This window comes from Protopterus annectens, chromosome 6.part0 (assembly GCF_019279795.1).
Source record: "Protopterus annectens isolate FY-2018-M chromosome 6.part0, PAN1.0, whole genome shotgun sequence".
In the NCBI taxonomy this organism is placed as follows: Eukaryota; Metazoa; Chordata; order Ceratodontiformes; family Protopteridae; genus Protopterus; species Protopterus annectens.
The window spans coordinates 1,929,322-1,945,956 of NC_056737.1; the positions used below are offsets into that span (position 1 = coordinate 1,929,322).

Here is a 16,635-nt window from a genome sequence, read left to right on the forward strand (position 1 = left end):
GTGGTACTTGCATTCTGACCTGCAGCAGTTGAATTTGCAGAGGTTGGAATTATAATAGGTGAAGTAGCATTTGCAGTGGAAGCAGGAGAACTCAAAGGAACTGTACACTGAGTAGTTTAATTGATTAAAGAACAGTTGCCAAGGTCAGCAGTCGCATTAAGACAGCTGTACGTTTCATTAGCTGCTCTACTTCCATTACATTTCACCCAGATACAATTCAGAGTCCTGTTAAGACATGTATCGCAGGAAATGATATTTACACAGTTATAATTAAGCTTCCAGCATACTTCTCTAAAATCTCCTTTGCCAGTACGTTACATCAACCCCATCAATTACTGAATATAGTACTACATACAACGTGTCATTCTCAGAGTGCAGTGATTTGTTCTAGTGCGTTTACTCTTTTTTTTAAAGCTCGAGCTTTAAACCTAGAGGACCTAGGACCTAGAGGAGATTATAGATTGGCAACATATGATCTGAGTCCCTTCTTGCCTATTAACATACTTTAGTGATTAGTTCTCAAACGAGATCTGGGGAACAGCCGCTAGACATCTTGGGGTAGGGGGTAACCTCGAGCCAGTTCAAGTTCTCGAGCTTTAGTATGCGGCCGAGTCGGAGCCAAATGTCGGCTCCGAACCCAACCAGCAAGAATGAAGGCCAGATTCTGGACAACAAACATGGAATATTATGGTGAGTGCATAACTTTTTTTTCTGCCATCCAGAAGTGACACAGAATGACCTGGAAAGATGTCCTCCTTTCATTGGCATCCCTCCTTCTCTAAAAAAAAAAAAAAAAAAATCTGGTACAGTTGCTCCAACCCCATCATCCAAGCAAGCATTACCAGAACAAGGCACAAGAGAACTGAAAGAACCATTGCAACATCGTCAACATGTAGGATCAAACAGTTTTTTTAGTCTCAAGTCTAACTGGAGTATAAAAAAATGGGTGGGTGCACTTTAAAATAGTAACCTATATTTTGAGATTTTGCAATATACATATAAGGCATATCTTCTGAAGTTTTCACACTGGGAGAGCTCTAATCAGCTTGTTGATAAATGTGCAGCCATCTTGCAAGTCCTACACCAGAATTATTTTAATATCTTGCAGTAGTCCCAGTACTTCTGATATTTTAATTGCATTTTCCTTTTTACTCAGAAGAACTATCGGTGATCTTGGATTTTGCCTTTCAAGCCTATGTAAATGCAGGTGTACTGTATGAAAGAGAATAGATTTAAGTTGGTCCTGACCATACATTGTAAATGGACGGATTGGTCACCAAAGACACCCTCCACACAACAACAAAAATAAGATACTTCACTAAGTTCAGTGCACAGTCTACAAGGTTTTGGCTGCTTCAGTGGCTTTTTGGAAAGGGATGGATTCTAGAAGGCAGCATTTTGTTTTCTTGTGCATCTTGCTTTGGCTATTCATCATGACATTGTTTTGGTTATAGCCATTAACCTTCTCACATGCCCAGTGTCTCATGCTTGCAGTAAGTATTCCTCTTTTCATGCCATTTATTCAGGACTCAGATCACTTCGATCTTTATATTCCAGGCTTGTTCCCCACCACCTTTTCTTTTTTATTCTTTTTCCAGGAATTGCACCTTACATTTCTGTATCAAATCTGAGCTGCCAACTTTGTTTTCATGTTGCTAATATGTCCATGTATCTGTCCTAAGTAGTCTTTCACATTCTTTATAGGTGTTCCCAGAAAAGGGCTATTCACTTTTCCTTATTTTATATGTAAATGCATATGTATATTTTAATTGTGTTGTCTTGCTGCTCTGATGAAGTTCCATTTTGGAGAAAATTATGATGTTCCTGACTAGTCTAACATTTAACAGCTTTCCCTGCTACCAATTAGACTTTCACTACTCACATTAAGTGCACGTGTGTGTGTGTGTGTGTGTGTGTGTGTGTGTGTGTGTGTGTGTGTGTGTGTGTGTGTGTGTGTGTAATTATAGACGCTCGTATACATATGGACAATTTTAGTGTAAGCAGTTAACCAGCATTTTTTAGGAGGAAACCAGAATGCCAGTTAAACTGAACTGGATCCTGAAGCTATGAGTTTTAAGCATACCAGTGAGCCTCTGCTGCCTCCCAAGGATATTTTAGCTGCAGATTTTCCAGGATAACATTTAACAGGACTCCCAGTGAAGACATGCTTGGTACTTTCACTGTAGCCATATTCTCTGTAACCATTATATTTGATTGGCTTGATGTGTTGTTTAAAATATATATGGAGCTTTTGTCTTTAACTTTGTTTTTATTTTCGTGTTTATCCATGTGGTTGTGTTGGCCCAGGGGACATTTTTCATTTGTAGCCCAGGCACATAGGTCGGACAAACAGTTGTGCAAGTTATGTGCAGTAATGCAGCATTATATAATTTTCATAGTAGAGTAGTTTTGTTAGCTCCCTGGTGTAGATGGATAAAGCTCTGCTTTCTACCCAAGTATTCCAGTTTTGGTTAGCAGGTTAGGTGCTAAAGGGTAGAAACCAGAGTGATGAGGCAATGTCTTCTAACCCCTTTCAAGGGACAGAGTTGGAGTGCATACATGGGATGTAGTCTCCATCTTAGAATCTCTGGTGGAGACCTGACATCAGGCAGAGGTTCTTGCTTATGGGGTTACACAGTCTTCATGAAGTTGTCACTCTTAGAAACAAGTAAGACACACTGACAGAAGCCTATTTAATGCACAACCTTTAAGCGTTGGCATGCACAGAGGGGAAGGTGTTAGGGCTATGTCGTAAACTCCAAATCCTGCTGATAACTACATCACTCTTGGCAATCAACTCTTACCCCTAGGGAATGAAAAGGCTGTACATCTGTCTCCAGGGAGGCAAATAGGACAGCCTAGCATTCAGGAGCTGGCTTGATTGCCAGAGGAGATCAGAGCAATTAAAAATGGTTATAATGTTTTTAGGAGTAGTGTAATGATAGCATTAGAAGGGTAAAATGTGAAATTGTATGGCAGATTTTTGGGAACAAAGTTCTTTAACTGCATTAAAGAAGACTGTATGGAGTGTAATACAAGATGATAATGGTAACATTTGTGCTCAGTACATAAACTGTCACTGTCTGAAGCTGTGTTTTATGACTCTTTCTAATGTAGGAGCCCCTAATACTGCAGAGTTAAAAATTTGTCGAGTGAACAAGAATTCAGGGTACTGTAAAGGAGGGGACGAGATTTTCTTACTCTGTGATAAAGTCCAGAAAGGTAAACAAAATGTCTGCCTGATTACTTTTATTTAGTAACATTGCATGTTTTTTTTTAAACTGATGTATCAAAAGCATTAGGCTCAGAAAACTTATACCATAACAAAGTTAAAATGCCACTTCTGAAATAAGGTGATATGGTGTATTTAGGATAACTGAGTTTATAATTTTGACATTTAGTTTATTTTTACTTACTGTTTTCATTGTTGGTTTAGGACTGTTCAGTAGAGACTTGGTGCTCCTTCCCAGTAGTAGTGCTAAATCTGGGAAGAAGCTCTTCAAAGAGTGCTCAAACTGTGAAGTAGCCATTTTTTTAAAATGCATATGATAAAATGTGGTGAGTGTCAGAAATACAATGGAGGTAGTCAGAATCCTAACCTTTTGAGTAGGAAACATGTTTGAGAGACAGGAAGTGACGTATGTTTGAGTAATTATGTGGGTTTGAAAACACCAAGTTCACTTGTTTGTTCCTTGTCTACTTAAATAATATGTCACTTTGAGTTGACAAGTGGTAATATGTAACCATACAAAGGTTTTGTGTATACCTCCCATCTGCTTTTTTTTTTCTCTTTCAAGAATTCTGGACAAAGCCCAACATAATTTGTTGGGGATGAGATAAAGGGCCAAAATCAGGGACAGTTTTTAAATATAACTGTAAGCCATCTAAAAATTTAATAGCAAGACAGATTTTGCATCAACATATATTGTCTGAACAATAATGAAAATTTTACATCTGATCATTGACGGACTATAATCCAGAGTGATTTACCTGAAAATCAAATTTTTTATAATGGATGGGGCAAAGATGTGAGGGAAAGTCAAGGACAGTTAAGAGGCTTTGTGTCAGACACTGTGCTGTACCAAAGTTCAGATCATATTAAAACTGATGTTATTCAGTGGTTCAATGAGTAAACAAACAAACTTAGGGCTAAATTGGCCAATTTTGTTTGCATTCTAGACCTCACCAGAGAATATAGAATTTTATAAAAAATGTTTTTATCCAATGCCTGTTTAAATGTTTATAATTAATTTGCCAATCTTATATGTTTGGGTAACAAATTCTACATCCTTCCTGCGCTAATATCACTGAAAGATCTCAACTTCAAATTGGAAATCGGAATTCTTACATCTAAATTTTTATTCCTTGTACCAATACCATGATCAGTAATAGTCTAATATGGCAGCCAGTAATTTGTTCTTTCATACTTGAATTATAGCAGGCTTTACCGAAGAACTTGTTAATACAAAAATAGCTCAATAGTCCTGAGCAGTAATGTAGCTGAAAAGGTTCTTTGAAATTCACTGCTCATTGAAAATGGCATACACTAGAAAAACTGTTAGGTGACCATCAGTTTAGTACATAAAAAGGTGCTTTTTGGAAAAATATTGTAGCAATGATTGTGACGTGTTGTCTTCTAGTAACAACACCCTTGCTTATTTATTTAGCCGGTGTTAAGCAGTTGAATATCTATGGCACAAGGACAATGATGGACCATTGTTAGCTTGAGCTTTCTTAAAGCACATTTGTTGCTGTCTTGATACCTTTGACTGTTTGACACTATTTCCTTTTGTACACTAAACAAAGAATCCAGAGCAAGGGATTATTGTTTATGTCTTCTGGCTTAGCTCTGAACTCCTAATTATCTAAAATGTGCTTAATACCAGGGAGTCTTTTCTAAAACACATTCTGGACAGTGTACAGTCTGTTCCTTTCACTGTTAACCAGGGAACATGTAGCTTTCACAGCTGAAAAACTAGGTTTACACAACACTAAATGCCAGTATGATATTGTGGATTCTTTGAAGTCAGCAGCAGCTTACAACTGTTAAGATAATAGCAGTGTTTTAAGAGTCTGTCGAAGGACCCAGCAAATCCATATAGTCCCATACCTGGATAACACTTGTAGCCTATGCATACGTCTCAACCTCTTAGCACAAGAAATCTGGACAAAGTCTAAAATAATGGCCGAAACAAAGACCCAAAATAGAGACAGTTTTTAAATATTCTGATAAATTTAGAAAGAAGCTGGAATAACGGATGTGACGTCTAAAACTCAAATATATATAGTTATTTATTGACTTCAGTTCTCAGTGATTTTATACATCTGGATATTCTATGAAAATGGACAATTCAGAGGTATGGTCATATGTTATACACTCAGCTGAAGAGGTATTTTCTTCAGTAAAACTGTTTTTATTTTAGAAATCACTGTCAGCTGTTGACTGTGGTGGTGGTGCTGCGGTAGCATTGTCGCCTCGTAGTAAGACGTTGTCTTGTTCGATTCTCAGCTAGAGCGTCTTCTGTATGCATGAATGGGCGTACCTTCGTTGAAGGTTGTGCATCAAGGCCGGCAACTCTGCACGTAAAAATCTACTGCCAATCATTAGCGGACCAGAGTTCCGCTGTGGCGACCCCTAACTGGGAAAAGCCGAAAGACACAACAACTGTCAGCTGTTAACTTATCCATGATGCCTGCGCTTAAAATCTACTTCCTGTTGATTTCCACTTTAACAATGTTTTTTGCTTCTGCATGTGGTAAACCTGGCAGGAATTAGAGGAAAGCATCAAAGCACAGGACTCATTTATGTTTCACTGGTACCAAAACAAAGCTTGTACGTTTTTTGTTTTTATTTATTACAGGTATTCCATCACTCATTTGTGCTTAGGGTAGTAGAAGTGTCCTTACTTAACCTTCTTGGGCCTCCTGGACATGCTAGCTTGCTTTAGTCATATAGCCAAAATGCTAAAACCACATCTACACCTGTGCCTTCTACCACTGGGTATCACCTGTACTGCAAACCTATTCCTTTAAGGTCCTGTAAGATTGCAGTGCATCCCAGAAATAACCTGGCCACCTGTGGCTCGATTTTTGCAACACACAGACACAGCACCAGGTTGGCAAGGGATAGGATGACATTTGTCTTTCTGGTGCGACATTAGGGATGTCACCAAGATTGGTCCAGATATGATTATATCTTTGTAGTTGGCCATGTGGAGATGAATGATCTTAGGGATTCCACTCGGGGGAGATGCAGAAAGACATTGCTGAGCTTCAAAGAGATCTTGCAGAGCTTTGTGCTAATATGTTTGACGAATTCAAGGTCCTGGCATTGAGTAGCATTCTGTCTTCACCCAGAATACCACCTAAACTCATGGATAAAATAATTGACTTTACTAATTGGCTAGTAAATTGGTGTCATTCCAAGGGAATCCAGTGTATGTCTGCATAGGATAAGTGGTCAACAGCCCCCCCCCTTTTGCTGAGGGTTTAGATTCATAGTTGATTATTAAGCTAATGGTACAAGAGCCTTTACAAGCCTAACCAGTAATACTCTGGAAATGACAGTATTGTACCTTAATTCCCCAGATATGGGATGGACTAGTGTCAGGGTAGTGGGTCTTTTGGTGTTGGAGCCCTGAGTCATTTTACAGACTGCATCTGTCCATAAAGGGACATGGGCAGTACCCTGGAAGTGAATTTATGGTTCTCCATCCATTTAGCCAAATTCCTTTTGAAGAGAATGAGGGGCAAGCTTTGTTTTACAAAGATGGGACGTTTATTCCATAGACAAGGTAGCCTTTGGGATACGAATCTCTCTCCAGCAAGTTCTGTTAGAGGCACAAATAAGGTTCAGATCTATGGAATGCTTAACCCTCATATAATTTTCCTTGTGAGTATGTAATATTTTCAGTAGAGCTGGATCAGAGAATGGTTTGTAGGTCAGGTGTAAGTCACCTCTCAAAAAACTATATGAGACGGAGTAGAAGGTTAAGGGCCTTTAGTCAGTCTGCATAAGATATGTGTCTTACACTTTGTAATTTTTAGTGAGAAACCTCTGGGGCCACTTCATTTGGTGGTAAGTGCTTAGTTAGATACTTGCAGAAGGGAGCCGAATACAGTGGCACTATGACGTCCTTTGATCTTGATGCCATACCTTGCTTGTAAGTTGAGCCACACAGAAGGATACCCTCAATACTGTAGCTACCTGCTGGTCAAAGTTTAGGTTACTATGTCAATACTACTACCCTAATCAATTTGTCTATTAGTGTATGTCTTATGGAGCTTTTCTCCCCCAGGCCTCCACTGAAAATGGGTTCTTCATGGCCCAGTTGGACTTTCCCGGTAAACAAATGTCAAATAAAATAAATAAATACTGTCTGTCTGTGTTCCTAGGTCCCTCACCACTGGGTCTACTTTTATGGGTGTGCTATCAATATTATAATTTGCAGGGATATCTGATGTGCTGAAGGGAATGTTTATGCATTTTTAGCATTTAGTCTCAGACCATGTTTTTTCACTAGTCATTTGTCATTTTTAGGCCTGTTTGTAGGATGTCAGCATTTTCTGGGGATTCGATGATTGTTCCCAGCTTACAGTTGTCCGCACACTTGGTGAGCCAGAGGCCCCCAACATTGGCCTTAAGTTCAGAAAAGTATTTACCAAACATGAGGGGTCCCGACACCGAGCCCTGTGGGACACTGCTATTAACAGATGTTAAGTTGTCTATCTCGCCTTCATTCTTGCTGGATGGGTTCGGAGCCGATCCTCGGCTCCGACTCGGCCAATACTAAAGCTCGAGAGCTAATTCCGCCGGCTCGAGGCTCCCCCATATCCCACAATGCTAGGCGGTAACTCCCCAGATCTCGTTTGCCGCTAAGCTGACGAGTTGCTCTTCCAACCGGCTCTGCAGGTTAGTTACTTTAGATAAAAGTCTTTTGCTAAATAGCCCCCTTTTAGTTACTTTTCTATAGTTAGTTAGTTAGGTTAATTAAATAGTTTTACTTTCCCTACCTTTTTCTCCCCTTTTCAAAAACTCTTTCAGGAGTTCCTCCCTTAGGCCTTTTTGGCCCCTTCCCACCCCTCCTAGTAGTTGGAGTGACTGTGTGTGTTTTTTTAAGGAATTTTTTGCTTAAATAATTAACCTTTTTAGTGTAATCTGTGTGTGTGTGAGTGTGAGTGATTACACTATTGTTTTTTCTTAGAGATGTCTAAGGAATCGAAGGTCTCAGGCTTTAAGAAGTGTGACTCGTGCTGTCAGAAGATGTCTCTGACAGACGGTCACACTTCTTGTGTATACTGCCTGGGACCTTTACACCTGCAGGACTCTTGTGCTGTCTGTCATGGTTTCAGCCCTAGAGCCCTGCAGGAACGTAAAAATAAACTAATTTTAAGAGGCTTATTGAAGCCTGAGGGTCCCCCGACACAGTCCATGTCGGGGAAACCTTCTAAGTCCTCCAGGCAGTCGGCTCCAGCATCCGAGCCGTCCTCCGGAGGTTCTAAGACCGTTTTAATGGTTCAACCATCGGCTCCGGCCGGAGCCGATGATTCCAGACCTACTACACATACTGTGTCCTTGGCTCCGGCTGGAGCCGAGACAGAAAAGTCTAAGTCGGCTCCGACTACTAGGAAGAGGTCCAGGTCTCCTTCTATTGGCTCCGTTCATTCGGCTCCAGCCTCACTGCTCTTGTCTGAATGGAGCCATAGGTCACACTCCTCTAGGTCCTCCAGACTTTCGGACCACGATTTGCAGAGGGTGGTGAGTAGACTTCTTAAGTCCGAGGCACTGGCCCAGATGTTACACAGCCCGACTCAACAGTCGATGGCTGCCCCTGTTCCATTAGGCATTCCTTCTCCGACTCTATCGAGTTCGGAGCCGGTGCTGCTCGGAGCCGAGACTGTGGGAGCATCGGAACCGATACCTTTCCTTTCGGCGCCGTCGTCTGCTCCGATCTCCTCCTTGGAGGGATCTCTGCGCCGGACTTCCCTCGTCTGCTCCGAGGGGGCGAGTGGCATCGGACCCTTTTCCGACCCCGCTCTCCCTCTCGGTGCTTCGGCGCTGGTTAGTTCGGCTCTGACATCGGCTTTGGAGCCATCCTTGTCGGTGCCGGGGGAGGTTTTCAGCTCTTCGGAGCGGAGACCTCTGGCCCTGCCTGATAGGGGTGCCTTTGAGGTCATGCGGAGCGTGTTAGAACCTGGTTCTACCCCACAGTCTGCTCCAACAGCTCCTCCCTCTACAGTGCCTGCGGTGATTTCTTCTCACCCCCTTGCTTCGGACCGTAGAGAATCTGCGCCTCAAGTTTCCCCAGTGGGAATTTCCTCCTCTTCCGAGGCCTCTCCTGATCTGGCAGAGGAACCCCCTAGGAAGCGACAGTGCAAGAGGAAGCACATTGACTCCCCTGAGTCTGTCAGCTCTGACACTGATTTGGAAGATTCTGAGGGTTCCTCTCGTTCCCCCTCTGAAGATGTCTCTTTTGCAGACATACTGGAAATCCTGAAGCAGAGGGGGAATTGGCCAGCCCTTAACCCTTCAGAGGACGAATCAGTGTACCTTGAGGCGTTTGGTTCTCGACCTTCCACCTCCTGGGTGTCCCCTCCCTTTGACCCACTCATGGAAGTGGTTGCGAGGAAGGCTTGGACGGCTCCTGACTCAGTGGAACCCACCCCTAGGAGACCGGCCAAATTTATCACTGCCCCCAAAGACAAGGAGTTTTTGTCCAAAGGTGTCTCTGTGGATGGCCATGGTGGTGGCTGCTGCCACCAAGAAGGAACCTTCGGTGCCTGTCCATCCTCCTAATAAGGAATCTAGGACCATGGACAGGTACGGTAAGCGGATGTTTTCATCAGCGACTTTTTCCATGCGTTCGCTGAATTACCTGTGTCATTTCACTCGTCTCCAGAGGGACTTGCTCAAGGAAATGAGTGAAGTATTGAAGGACCCATCAGCTGCGGGGTTTCAAGATAGGATGAACTCCCAGCTGGCTACCCTTAATTCAGTGGTTAACTCCTCCATGCGCCTGATTTCGTATGCGGCTGATGGAGCGAGCAGAGCCGCAGGTACAGGGGTGGCTTTACGTCGCCATGCCTGGATGCGGCTATGTAGCTTTGCGGACCCTTTCAAGGCGTCTTTCACTAACTCCCCTTTCAATGGATCATCTCTCTTTGGTCCACAAGTGAAGGCTACTCTGACAAGGTGCGAGGTAGAAGGTAAGACTCTTTCTGCCGACGGAGTCCGTTTTTCTACCCCTTCTAGGTCTTACCCCAAAGGTCAGAAGGGGGGGAAGATGTGGTTCCACAAACAACCACAGGGAGTCTTACCGGATGCACAGAGTCGTTTTCCCCCTAGAGGCAGAGGGGGGAACAATAATAATAGACGCCGTCCTAGAGGCAGAGGGGGCCCGCAGAATCAGGGTAGTCGAGAAACTTTCTCTGACAAACCCTTTCAGCACCCCTGAGGGGTTGCCCGACTGTCTACCTTCGGAGGCAGTCGGGGGAAGATTATCTCTGTACCCAAAAGCCTGGCTCACCCTTACTCAAGACAAGTGGGTACAGTCTATCATATCCGAAGGCTACAGAATCCCTTTTATTCGCATCCCAAAACAGTCTGGAAAATCCCTTCCAGACGTTCCACCCAGTCAAAGGGAACAAGCAGCACTAGAAATTTCAAAGCTGCTAGCAAAAAGAGCCATTCAACCAGTTCCAGCAGACCAACAAGGATCCGGAATTTACTCCAAATTCTTTTTGGTTCCAAAAAAAACAGGGGACTGGAGACCCATTTTGGATCTCAGCAACTTGAACAAGTTTGTCAAGAAAACGAAATTTCGGATGGTCACACTGCAGTCCATCCTGCCCTTTCTGGGCCAGGACAACTGGATGTGCTCTATAGATCTCCAGGATGCGTACTATCACATCAAAGTGAACAGACGATCCAGGAGATTTCTCCGCTTCAGGCTAGGGGCCAGTCATTTTCAGTTCAGAGCCCTGCCCTTCGATCTCACTACAGCCCCCCCGAGTGTTCACCAAATGCATGGCAATGGTCGCCGCTCATTTGAGGGGCCGGGGATTCCAGGTGTTTCCGTACTTAGACAACTGGCTCCTGACTGCCACCACCAGGCATCTTCTCTCAGCCAGAGACTACACCTTACGAACCTGTCGGGCTCTAGGCATCTCGGTAAATTACGGAAAGTCTGTCTTGTCGCCTTGTCAATCTATTATTTTTATAGGCGCAAGATTAGATACAGTCAGTCTGTCAGCCAGACTCACAGAACAAAGAGTAGCAGACATTCACAAGCAGGTTTCCCTTCTCTTATGACAGAACAAGGTCAAGGTCAGACTGGTTTTGAAAGTCCTAGGGATTATGGCGGCGGCTATTCCTCTTCTCCCCTTAGCCCGCTATTATATGAGGATTCTACAGTGGATGCTTTTCACTCAGTGGTCCTTTCAACTTCTACCAATGTCCCACACTATCAGCATAACTCATTCATGCAGGAATCATCTTCTGTGGTGGGTTACTTCCCCCCAACTTCTTCTGGACAGACCCTTCACCCCCCCCCCCCTCCGGCTGCAACTCTGACAACGGACGCCTCCCTGATGGGGGGGGGGGCATTACCAGGGCAGGACAGTCCAGGGCACGTGGCAGCCGATCGAGTGCCACTTGCACATAAATGTTCTAGAGATGAGAGCAGTGCTTCTAGCGTTGCAAGCCCTTCAAGACTCTCTTCCCAAGGGAACTATAGCAATTCAGACGGACAATATGTCTGTAGTGTGGTACACCAACAAACAAGGCGGAACCAAATCTTACCCCTTATGTCGAGAAGCACTCAGACTGTGGCAATGGGCGATCTCTTCTCAGCGCTTCCTGATAGCAACGCACATTCCCGGCAAGTCCAGTGTGATAGCAGACAGATTGAGCAGAGCAATCCTCATGCTTCACAAGTGGTCTCTGAAGAAATCAGTATTGGAAGAAGTTTTTCGAACTTGGGGCCATCCTTGCTGCGATCTTTTTGCCACTCCCCAAAACAGCAAGTGTACAGAGTTCTTCACCCTCTTTCCCATACCAGGTCATCCCATCAGAGACGCTCTAGCTCACGATTGGCCTCCGGGGCTCCTGTATGCCTTTCCCCCCTTCCCACTGATACCTCAGCTGATTCGGAAAGCCATTGCTCTGAAGGCCTTAATGATCCTCATTGCCCCTTATTGGCCTCGACAAGTTTGGTTTCCCTTTCTTCATCGTTGCCTTTTGGCGCAACCAAGGCATCTGGACCCAGTTCCAGATCTCTTAATCCATCAATCGGGTCAACTGCACCAATCCCTTCCCTCCTTGAACCTCACAGTGTGGTTCCTCCAATTCCAAACTTAGCCAGGCTTCCCTTAATATCTCATTCGGAGATATTCTTATAGCTTCTCATAAGTCTTCTACCCGGAAGATTTATAGCAGCAAATGGAAACGTTTCTCTTTATGGACAGTGTCCAAGAAAATAGACCCCTTTACTGCTCCTATTCAGTCCATTCTTGATTTCCTAGCTGAACTTTTCCAAGCAGGTTCTTCTCCTTCTACTATCAGAGTTCAACTGGCGGCTATATCTAATTTTCATGTGGGAGTGTCAGAGTCTTCTGTCATGTCCCACAAACTCTGTAAAGTCTTTCTCAAGGGAGTTTTTCTTCTGAAGCCCCCCGTCAAGGATCCACCTCCTCCATGGGATCTGAACTTGGTTTTAGCATCTTTGATTCTACCCCCCTTTGAACCTGCAGCTTCATGTTCTATGAAGTTGCTGTCTTGGAAAATGCTTTTTCTAATAGCCATCACTTCGGCTAGAAGGGTTTCGGAACTTCATGCTCTGTGCTGTCGTCCTCCATATCTGATTTTTCACAAAGATAGAGTTTCCTTGCGTACCAATCCATCCTTTTTGCCTAAAGTGGCCTCTCAAACAAACCTGAATCAAACTATTGATCTTCCAGTTTTTTTCCCCAATTATGGCAACAAGTCAGAACAAAAATTGCACTCTTTAGATGTTCATCGCCAACTAAGGTATTATTTAGACAGGGCTAAACAGTTCAGAAAAACAGACCAGCTGTTTGTTTCCTATGCGGAAGGCAAGATGGGTCTTCCAGTCTCTAAAGTGTCACTTTCGAGATGGCTTACTTCTACAATTACCTATATTTATGAGATCAGACACCAACAATTGTCCTCTAAGCCTAGAGCTCACTCTACAAGGGCATTAGCCACTTCCATAGCCTTTCAGGATAGGCTTCCTATTGACTCTATTTGTTCAGCAGCAACTTGGGCCTCACCTCATACCTTCATTTTTCATTACAAGTTGGACATAGCCTCCAGAGACCGTGCCAACTTTGGTTCCACTGTTCTCAAGAGTCTGTTCCGATAGGCCACCCGGGACAAGGTGCTAGGCACGCGGTCCCATCCAGCAAGAATGAAGGCGAGATAGACAACTTAACATTAAGAAGTTATGTACCTACCATAACGTTCCATGTTAGTTGTCTTCTCGCCTTCTTTCTTGCGTCCCACCCTCCTTCCCCCTAGACTGGACAGACCTAGAGGAGATAAAATTGTGACCACTGTGATCTTTCCCCCACTGTTTTACCACCTCTATATATTTCCTCTGTTAGGTTTAAGTCACCTTACATTCAGCCCTATAGAGGTGGATAACCCTTCTCCATATTATGGAGACCTTTTCTTGCTTGGCCTAGCTTTCAAATGAGAGCTGAGGAGTTACCGCCTGGCATTGTGGGATATGGGGGAGCCTCGAGCCGGTGGAATTAACTCTCGAGCTTTAGTATTGGCTGAGTCGGAGCCGAGGATCGGCTCCGAACCCATCCAGCAAGAAAGAAGGCGAGAAGAAGACAACTAACATGGAACGTTATGGTAGGTACATAACTTCTTATTTTCTTGTAAGACGTAGATTCACCTATCTGGACAATGTGTCCTGTCAGTGAGCCAGTTTGCTATCCATCTAACAATGTAGGGGGTTTACACTTAGTACGTTTTTCTATGACCCCCAAGTGAGGGATTGTGGTGAAAGCTTTGACCAGGTCTAGATAAGTGGCATGTACCTTTCTTATCCTCATCCATGGACTGGTGACTTTCTCGAAGTTGTTCACCAGATTGAGCAAGCAAGACCTCCATTTGACAAAGCCAGATTGGGTCTGGTTCATTGTTTGGAGATTTCTTATGTCACTATAGATAATGTCCATGATAATTGTCTCGATGGCCTTGCAGATGAGACTGGTCAAGCTTATGTGTCTGTAGTTCCCTGGCAGTTGCTGGGCTCCCCTTGTGCAGAGGGATAACTGTTGCATTCCTCCAGTGTCATCCTGTTCAGTGTTGCAGTATTCTTTACATATGGGGGTTGTCTTTCGCCCTACGACCAGATGTCCGGCCAGTATACAAAAGCTTTTAGCCACTGCCAAGTACATGGGACGTCGCACACATGTTCTGACAACATCAGCCATAAAAGGAAGTCTACATGTACCATGCTCAGAACTTTTCTGCTGCCATTTGGAAGGCTGACTTGCGTATGGTCTACAGTCAGATTTCATGTGTTATTGCAGCTTCAGATAAGTGCCTTGTTGGGTATTTATTCTCCTGCTGCTGCCATTTGTTTTTTGTTTCATGTCATCCAGGAAGAGTAAGTGTGGGTGTGGAAAGCACATTCCACATAAAGGTAGCCACGACCTCTGTCTTTTCTGTTTAGGGCCTAGTCATGACTATTGATCCTGTTCCATTTGTTAGACCTTTGTACCCAAGACTTTGCATTGCCAGCTTTTGGCTCTAAATCTTTAGCTCAAAAATCAGCGACCTAAACATCTGGCAAAAGGTGCTATGGAGGGTTCTGGAGGTTCTTCGACCGAACCGAGTTTAAAGAGGAAGGTGAGCAAGCAAAAACCTGAATCCTCTTCGGCTGTGCCTTCTACCTCTGACGTATCCCTTGAGGTCAGTAAAGACCTGGTGGTACGATCAGAGGTCAGGTCCGCTTCATTGGTAGGTACCTGTGTGGAAGCCACCCAAGGGATCCCATCATGTCCAAGCCTATGCAGACGTCTGTTTCGGGCGATATGGGAGAACTGCAGCTTGTGCTGGAGGACTCCGGCGATGTTTCTGTTTCAGCTAGGGATCCTTCCTTATCTATGCTGGACATTGGGTCTACATCAGGTTTTTCTTCTTTGTCCCCTCACACACACAAAGAAATGCGAAGAAGAAACAAAAGAGTAAACATCCCAACATCCCTTTTACTCTTCAATTTGATTGGGATGGCTTTTCCCAGGGTCTTAAGGCCTTGATGGCCTTCTTTCTTTCTCCCTTCGTCGTCTTTCACTTCCTCTCCTGTTTAGGCTGCTGGCTCTCCGGTTCTTTCCTCTGATTTTGAGGATTCCTCCTCTGATGAGGATTCTCTTGCATATTCCACCCAGATTATTTCTCCTTTGGAATATGCATCTGTGGAGGAGGAATCTAATGGAGGAGCTTCCCCTATTGAATAGATTTCTCTTGGAGAAACTATTAATAAAATGAGAGAGTTCTTAAAATGGGATTGTTCCCAGATTTCTGATGAACAGAACCGGTGTTATGACCTTCTACAAATGGAGGTCCCCTGTCCCTCTGCAGTTCCTCTAGTCCTTCCAGCTTTCCCAGACACCTTCGCCACCTTCTCTCAATCTCCAGATTCACAGGCCTCTGCCCCCAAGAGGCCTGACATATTTTATAAAATGCCAGATGACTGCAAGTTTTCTGTGTCCCTCTGCTGGTCTCCATAGTTTCTGATGAGCTTTCCCATTTATCTCCTGCCAAGCTTCTACCATCTGATAAGGAGAGCAAAATTCTTCACAGGCTCCAGCTTCTTTACCAGATTCTGTGGTTAAAACAAAGGTCCTGTCTGTTTTGCCTGCATCTTCCCAAGTAGCTAGACATTCCATTAAGTTCATAGGTTCACAGGTGTGTACTAGGCTAATGGCCCTGGAGCCTTTACAAGCCTAGCCCATAGGATTACCCTCGCATCGTGCTACCCGATCTTAGCTCCCAGTGCCTCTGTCGAGTAGACCCACTGGAGTGGTCCCCATGGTGAATATATGTTCATAGATAAGTATTAGGCTAGTTGCCCTTGTGGGTCATTTTAGCTTATCCAGTTTCCCCTTGCTGAGAATCAAGCTCTGTACCTCTTGTTTGTGAGGCAGACACCTTAACCATTATACCGAAGTGCAGCTATGATGCTGTTGAGGCATGATCTAGAGCTGCTGCTTTTGCCTGTGTGCTTAAAAGACATTCATGGCTGAGACTTCAGTCTTTACCTGATGACATTAAGGCAGAATTACTTGTTGCTCTTTTGGACAAGTCTGCCCCCTTTAGTTCAGCAGCTGCAGACTTATTTAAGACTCTGCAAGAAAAAGGGATGGAGCTCCAGGACCTGAAACACCTTTTTGTTTCACCGGTTCCCAAATTTCATAGAAACTTCCTGTCAGAACTTCCTTTGTTAGGAAACCTGTTCATACTGCTGCTTCTACATCTGAGAAGTCAACTAGGAGACCCCCTCAGTCGAAAACTTGTACTTCAACCCCCTCTACATAGCAGTTCTTTTAGACGAGGCCCAGTTATCTGTGACAACCAACTCATCCTTCCAAGTCTTGCAC

At 44.0% G+C, this 16,635-nt stretch overlaps 1 protein-coding gene across 2 annotated transcripts in view; it reads left to right on the forward strand.

Moving 5' to 3' along the window:
• The window catches only part of LOC122804127 (putative transcription factor p65 homolog), a 2,378,992-nt gene that overhangs the window by 1,370,401 nt on the left and 991,956 nt on the right, over window positions 1-16,635 (forward strand). For both annotated transcript variants that reach the window (XM_044073775.1, XM_044073774.1), the window contains one exon: window positions 3,118-3,222. In XM_044073775.1, the coding sequence (XP_043929710.1) occupies window positions 3,118-3,222 (105 nt within the window). The remainder of the gene's footprint in view (window positions 1-3,117; window positions 3,223-16,635) is intronic.